Below are 7,693 nucleotides of genomic sequence, written 5' to 3' on the forward strand. Positions count from 1 at the left end.
TGATGCTATTTAAAGGCATTTTCTTGACATACAAGAAATGGCAGTTTTAACAATATAATATGTAACATTTACATATTAAAATGTCTACAAACGGCTAGACCTGTGTTATATAATGTTGTTGAGATGTGTACTTACATTATATAATAGTTCCAACAGTTTTCAAACCTAGAGAAATGCATAACAGTCTGTCTCATTTGGTTGCCTGTTATGGACGCATCACCTTTGCGCATGCGCCACCGTTGTCTCCCATACATTGTCACTCATCCAGTTTTAAGCCACATTTTTACGATAAATTTTTTAGATCTTGGTGGTTTTTAACTATATATTTTTTGTCATATTAAGGACTTTAGTCATTCCACATCTGGATCTTAAATTATACTGTTTTTACTCCCCTGGTCCGTTTTGTTTTGGAGAGGAGGAGACCTATGTGGATAAATCAGCTCCCGGGAAAAACGACTACCATGATCCCACATTGTTTCACAACGCCACCAAACTCCGTCTTTTGTTATTGTTTTGCTCGCTAGTGGCAGAAAATGACATATTGTATGTTTAACTTGTTTTATTGTAAAGTGTGACGTGTTGATCTCACCAGGCATCAATGTTTATCCTGCTAGTAGAGATAAAGGTCATTTTGTCCTCATGGTGACATCAGAGGTCGACCAGGAAGCTGCAACATCCAATATCTAAAAGTCTGCTGCCTACTGACAACTTTTTGAATGCAATGAATGAACATTATTGTTTTCATGGCTGCTATGTTTGGTCATTAATTGTCTTCAGGGTTTGACTTTATGAGCGCCGTGCTGTGTGTCAGCCACCTCTCTTGGGTGCATTCTATGGTTTCCCACCGCTTCAATGCAACACCTTGGGGGCTTAATCAAATCAGGCATTGGTCTGCGACAGCAATGTCACGCAGCATAAAATAGAAACAAAATAAAGCTGTTGTAACACTCATAGGATAACCTGACTCGGTAGGTTTTACGTCTCTGTAATTTGTTTGATTAGCAGGACTACTCATGTTTGGAAGGTCGTGCTGATTATAGCAGGACTTAAGGCGGCAAGAGCGCCTTTTGTATAACTGTTGTCTTCTGTCTCCCTCTGCAGGCCAGTGACGGACATGGTGCAGGACATTTGTCAAGGGAACTGGCTCAGATTTGGAACAGGCAAACTAAAAGAGCTTTGTAAACTGCTGCCAGAAGAAAGTGAGGTAACCACATCTCCACTCGTCCCTTCTCATCCCATTGATCCAATATGCATACAATGCAATGCAATGAGCCTAAATGAACATTTACATGTCTTGGAATAAAAACTACAGTAAAGCTAGGGATCTTCTTAAATTCTTTTTAGATATAACATTTTTCTCTTTTTTTTTTTTTCCCTCAAACTTATTGACCTTCATCATTAACCTTCACTTTTCAAAAGCTGAAGTTTGTCCTTTATTGCCATTGCTTCATATTAGTCGATCATGCTATTTGACCTGATAACGACCTGGTATTCTCTTCCCCTTTCCAATTAAATCTTGTAACGTTTGTAAGAGGGAACGATGACAAAAATGTCAGCACTGTTTGTTGAATCAAACTTCTGTCTGTGTGTGTATGCACAGGTGAAGCGGCTGCTGTCGTTCAGTGGGAACCTCTCGGTGTTGCCTGAGGCTGACCGCTTCATGGTGCAGCTGGTCAAAGTGCCGGGGTGAGTCTGCAGTTTTCCACAAAAGCTTTTTAAAAACGTGTTGGGGTAACTTAAATGTTTATGGAACGTTTGACTGCGTGTTAGTTTTTCAAGCCAATTGATTTACTTACAAATAAATCAAACATTTGCATTGTCCCTCGCATAAATCGTATTTTTTATTTATAATTCTATCGCTTTACATACAACACATCAAAACGTGTGCATATAGTTGAAACCTTTACTACCTACTGTACGTTTTTGGTCATTTGATGTTCTATTTGAAAATGTGGCATCATCCAGATATCTCTTGTCTTAATAACCGATATTAAATCAGATAATTCAGTAATTAGCACTTGTTTTTAATGTGTCTTGCCTTTAGCTATGAGGAACGTCTAAAAGCGATGGTGCTGCGCGAGGAATTCTTTCCTCTTATGGAGGAGGTGAAGAACTTCGTTGCTGTCATGACCAAAGCAGCTAATGGTAACATTTCACACGCATTCACCAAAGCTGCTAACAATCCCAACTCCAATATGTGTTTTGCACCACCCAGTTCTCATTTGAGGTTTGCAGTACATTACGGTTCTTTGTCTGCATCTCCTTTTTCTCCTCTCCCCGTAGAGCTGTTGGACTGTGACGATCTCCACTCGGTCATTCGGCTGGTATTAAAAGCCGGGAATTACATGAACGCTGTTGGTATTTTTCTTTAAGAATGGTGTTTTCATGACTTGTTGTTGTATCTATTCTATGTGATGCATTTAAGCGGCCCGTTGTGCTTTTTACCCAGCATTTATATGCTGATGACTTGACCATTCAAATGATTTATTATTCAGGGTGGTTACACTGCCAATGCCATTGGCTTCAGGATGACCTCTCTGCTCAAGCTGGCAGACACCAAGGCCAACAAGCCTGGCATGAACCTCATGCACTATGTTGCCAAGGTGAGAAATCATAAAAAAAAAAGCCTGCTGTCAAGCTTTGTCCCTAAACAGCTATGTAAGAGATTTATTCTCCTGTACCATACTCACTATTGCCCTTACCTCCTTTATGTCCCGCCCACAGCAAGCTGAGGACATCGATGCTGAGTTGCTGACTTTTCACACCCAGCTTGAACACATTGGGATGGGATCAAGGTCATTAGTACACTGACAATCTCTTTGGTGATTTAAATGAACGTAGTTTGTTTACCTACAGTAGCTTCAAATGTTGTCGTATATGTTTCAATCTGATATTGTGTCTCGTTGGTGTGATGCGCACTTTTGTATTAGTTGGAATGCATCATGTCATTGTGCAAAATGTCACCTGCTAACACAGAGTTTGCAAAGAGGAAGTCATCACAGACTTTGAGAGGGAAGTCAAGAAGGTCAAGGAAGCAAAATTGTACAGCAGCAGACAGCCTGGCCTCATGCAACAAATGGAGACGTTTCTCGTGGTAAAGTTTCCCCCCGAGCTTGTGAATACTTCAGTCTTCAGTCTGGATCCCTCTGCTTTATACCCTTTTTATGTTTCAATTGTTTAGAGGGCTGAGGCCAAGCTGGCCGATGTGGAGTCCTCTATTAAAGAGCTAAAGGCTCTGAGCAATGCTGTCGCTGAGTACTTCTGTGAAGACCCAGCTGCCTTTAAGCTGGAGGAGTGCTGCTCCATCTTTCATTCATTTTGCAAGCGGTTTGACACCGCTGTAAAGGTAAGAATATAAAGAACAATAATACTTTTAATGTGCTGTGGAACAAACCTTTGCAAGGACAAAATATACTTTTGCTCTGTATTTAAGAAGCACTTTAAAGGAACCTTTGATGGTTTAATGTAGATTGCTGGTCTCCTCTTGTCATTTGTTTTCACTGTTTTGTGTCTTACTTGAATTTCTTTCATTCTTGCCACGGCTGTAGGAGAATCAAGATCGAGAGGCTGCCGAGCAGAGGCACAAGCGGAAGGAGAGTGTGCGTTTTGCAGCCAAACGCCGCTCCACAGTGTCTTGTCCAGGACCCGAGCAGGACTCTTTAAACTTGGAGTCGGCATTGCACAGCTTCCTCTCCTCCACTTCAGAGGGAGTGGTCAGATGCAGGAAGAACTTACTGTCCAGAATCGAAGGATCCCCTGACGAGCACAGCTCTCCGACTGTTCCATCAAAAGAAATAACTGAGGCTACGCCCCGTACTAAACAAGACAGACATGAGAAGAAACAACCCAAGCTTCAGAAAGAGGATGGGAAACTAGCTGAACTAGAAAACATAGTAAAAGCTGAGAAGATGCGGGAGATAACTCGAAAGGTGCTTTGCTACCAAAACAGCAAAAGCAGCCTGGATGGACACAGAGATTCAGACACTCCTCGTCCGTCGGAGAGAGTACAAGACACACCAGCTACCCCAAGTACCCCTCAGCCTAGAACCAGAGACTTCTTCTTCTCCAACACTGAGGATGTGGGCTCCCCATGGACTATCTTGAGCCCTTTTACTTGCTCCCAAAGAAATGCCTCCCACCGAAATAGACGAGCACACCAACGCAGACTATCCTCATCGCTCGGCGGAGATGACTTTGAAAACGAAGTCTGGGAGACTGACAAAGGCAATTACCTCCCCACTTCCTCTGATCTGGACAGCCTATCTTCTCTACCTGGGGGTTTTGCGTCTCTTCCTGACTGCCCCAGTCAGAGAGCTGTGTCACAGGGTCCAATCATCAGGTCGGTTTCCATGGATGAAAGCAGGCGATCTCCAGCATCTGGTTTCCGGCTGGGAGACTTGTTCTTGAGAAGCATGGCTCAAAGGTCATACTCCTCAGGATCAAGGACAGAAAGCATGAGAGAAGGAGGAGCAAGAGTCTATTCATTGCTTGGCAGGAAGGCAGAGGATCGTGTAGAGGGTCACGGGAGCACCTCTGGGTTTATATCCTTCTTCAGACGCATCGGAGGCAAAAGCAAGCCTGATGATGTGGAAGACTTCCAAGGGTCTAATACTTGATTTAAAGTGTGTGTGTGTGTGTGTGTGTGTGTGTGTGTGTGTGTGTGTGTGTGTGTGTGTGTGTGTGTGTGTGTGTGTGTGTGTGTGTGTGTGTGTGATATTAAAATGTGTTTGTCTTTTTTTATTGTTATGGTTTTACGCTTCAATGGAACCAAGGCAAATGACGACTTGCTTTGAACTGTGAAGGTTTTAATTTTGTGGAAGTCGAACCATGTTCAAAAATCTTTTTTTGTCTTTTTTTTGTGTGCAATAAAGGGTGTTATTCTACCTTTTTTTTTATTTTTACTTGTCTATGGAATATGCACTCAACAACATTTATTATGTATTGCTTTCTATGTTAAAATGTCTTCTCTTCCACCCTATTCATGAAATCCTTGAAAGTCTGTCTGGTGTTAATGTCTCCTTAGAGACGTGTACTCAGTCTCCAGTACGTTCCTTTCACTACATCTATTATTTCTTCTCTCTGTCCTAGAAGGCAGCTGTTCGGGTAGCAAAGGGAGCCTTTTAGGTTTTAGGCTTTTAACACTTCTAAGATATGAACATTGAGACAACCCCCCCCCCCCAGACACAAACGCAACCATATTGGACGTTCAGACTATAGGTATGTATTTATTTAAAGACAACAAAATGGTATCCAGATGATCTGTACTATCACCACTGTGCCACCCCGGTGTCTCTGCTGAAGAAGAATGAGACATTCAACTGTTACTTGGGCAACAGGGTTTGTTTACAGCCATTTCATTCGAGCTCTCTGTGTAATAATACTCTCTTGAACAAACTGCTCAATACAGGCTCCTTTCTGACTGTTCTGTTGTCCTCCCACATCCATCCCTCCTACTGGCAAGCGCTCAATGGGGACGTTTTCAGTCTCCTGGCATTTCAAATCAAGGGGCACAGTGAATAGAATAAAGCAGGTAATATATGGGCAAAATGAGAGCTACAGAGTACAATCGGGCCATTGTGATAAAACGTTGAGCGCTTCGAATTACCATCTCATGTGAGTCAGCTCCTGAGGACGTCGCCTGCTGTCTCTCACCAGGGCTATACTAATCAAACTTTGCGTTCAGAGTAAATGTGTGTGTCGCAGTGAAAGATGGGAAAAGGGCATGAATAGAGAAGAGAAAGGAGGTGGGGTGGGGTGGGGGGGAAACTTGGAACAAGTGAGAGAGGGAGGGAGACTTGCAAGTTGCATTGTGAGGAAGTATTTTAAGCAGAGAAGAGAATGTGAGAGGAGACAGGAAACCAAAACCTTAAGGACAGTAAGCACACAAGGGGAAATACACAGGAGCAATAACTGAGGTCAACAGGACTTACAGGGGAGAGGAAAAGCCTGTAGTGACAATCCTGGATGTTTTTTGTTTTGTTTTGGAACTAGCAGCTGCACCGAAAAGGTAGATTAATGCTGAATATGTTTCAATAATAACAGATCAGCTATGAGACACGGTGTCAAAGCTTTGCTCTAAGTGAAATATTTCCATGTTTTTATTTTGTGTAAGCCTAAAGCACTGAAGCAAATAGTCCAGCAGAAAAAAAGTCTGATTTGAAGAAATTCAATTTCCAGCTCTTTGGTGACATGACAGAAAATCACACTGTGTGGAAACTTAATCCACCATAGCAGCTGTGGGCGTTAGACTGTGTACTAGTGTTGGAAACCATGAAGAATGAACTTGTGATGCACGGAGTTTTGTTTGAGTTTAAAACTCATTTTGAGTTGAGTTCTTTACTCCATTAAAGTGCACACTATAAATAGCCTGGGAATGTTGAACCTGTGACTGCTCTTTGGTGGTAAGTGTCAGCTGCTTTTTAAGTCTCATGTCCAGCCTTGAAAATCAGAGGCTGCTCTATGTTTATGATTGAGAGTGATTCCTAAACTGTTGTGCATCCCATAGATCCTATGTATTTTTGAATTTTACTGCCTGCAATATTGATTTGAATTTACATTGGTTGGGATTTAATTGAAGAATGGAAACATCAGAGAATGAGCTTTCAAGGAGTTTTACTTAAAATGACTGGTATAGATTTTAACCACAGCTGTGTACCTATAATATACTATTAAAGGCCTGTAATCAAAACTTCTTTTTTTTTTAATTGACCAGCAAAACGTGAAATCTAAGGATTTTAGCATCGCTTGTTTCTCCAGAACAAACATGGAAAAAAATGCTTTGACCCCGACGTGATTTGAACACGCAACCTTCTGATCTGGAGTCAGACGCGCTACCGTTGCGCCACGAAGTCTTATGATTGAAGTAGAGGAATGAATAAAAATAAATACTGATTTTTGATATCGTAATATTTACATATTCTAACCTTTCTTTATGTTAACATACAAGAAAATACACTTGTCAGTTTGCATCTCAGATACTATATAAAGTGCAATCATAAATGTGTTCAATTTCGTCGGACCGAAATCCTTTATCCTTTATCTGATTACGCTTTTACACGTGGCTTCATTCAGATAGAAGAAGGTGAGATCACAACGCTACTTTGTAATTGTATTTGCATGGTATGAAAGTGTACGTTTCCTTCAGTAAAATGTTAGGATGATGTCGGTGATTAAGTCCCCAGTCAGTCACTAGATGGTGCAATTTAACAGAGTTGAGTTGGTTTCAGATTAGATGCATCCACATACATCCAGCAGAGTCATGAAGGCCCTCCACAAGATACAAATTGGTCCTTTAAAAGATGTAAGCAGTAAGTAAGTGAAGTAACAAGTTGTTCAATTTGAACTTTTACATTTATAAAAGAATAGTGACATAATTGTTCATATTTAAGGTCCTAATACACAATCCAAGAAAGTAATATGAAAAAAACAAACGCTATTTCCAGAATCCTTGTGTGTTCTTTGCAGTGTTATAAAAATGTAATTGGGGTTTTAATTCAGATTCGTTCATGTCTGTCTGTTAATCCAGGTGCATAGGAAGGAAGAGAGGCATCTGGAGAATCTAGGGCACTTACCAGCTAACCGTCATTAGTGACCAGCCAGTTCATAGCAGAATGGATAGGTAAGTGCACACATTGCACACATTTTGCATTGTCTTTTGTTTGACCATGGCCATAAAAAAGGCACCATCACCCAG

The 7,693-nt window shown here is 41.3% G+C and overlaps 1 protein-coding gene and 1 non-coding gene across 2 annotated transcripts in view; one reads left to right on the forward strand and one right to left on the reverse strand.

Annotated features, from left to right (window-relative positions):
- The window catches only part of fhdc3 (FH2 domain containing 3), a 7,863-nt gene extending 2,980 nt beyond the window's left edge, over positions 1 to 4,883 (forward strand). Inside the window, exons 4-13 of the mRNA XM_029448419.1 lie at positions 1,102 to 1,204; positions 1,601 to 1,686; positions 2,045 to 2,145; positions 2,284 to 2,354; positions 2,496 to 2,603; positions 2,725 to 2,795; positions 2,977 to 3,094; positions 3,182 to 3,346; positions 3,549 to 4,622; positions 4,672 to 4,883. Coding sequence (XP_029304279.1) covers positions 1,102 to 1,204; positions 1,601 to 1,686; positions 2,045 to 2,145; positions 2,284 to 2,354; positions 2,496 to 2,603; positions 2,725 to 2,795; positions 2,977 to 3,094; positions 3,182 to 3,346; positions 3,549 to 4,616 — 1,891 coding nt within the window. The 3' untranslated portion in view covers positions 4,617 to 4,622; positions 4,672 to 4,883. The remainder of the gene's footprint in view (positions 1 to 1,101; positions 1,205 to 1,600; positions 1,687 to 2,044; positions 2,146 to 2,283; positions 2,355 to 2,495; positions 2,604 to 2,724; positions 2,796 to 2,976; positions 3,095 to 3,181; positions 3,347 to 3,548; positions 4,623 to 4,671) is intronic.
- Positions 4,884 to 6,779: 1,896 nt separating this feature from the next.
- On the reverse strand, positions 6,780 to 6,851 carry trnaw-cca (transfer RNA tryptophan (anticodon CCA)). The gene has a single exon. It is a non-coding gene; the product is annotated as a tRNA-Trp (tRNA).
- Between the last annotated feature and the right edge of the window lie 842 nt (positions 6,852 to 7,693).

The sequence above is a fragment of the Cottoperca gobio genome, chromosome 14 (assembly GCF_900634415.1).
Source record: "Cottoperca gobio chromosome 14, fCotGob3.1, whole genome shotgun sequence".
Classification (NCBI taxonomy): Eukaryota; Metazoa; Chordata; class Actinopteri; order Perciformes; family Bovichtidae; genus Cottoperca; species Cottoperca gobio.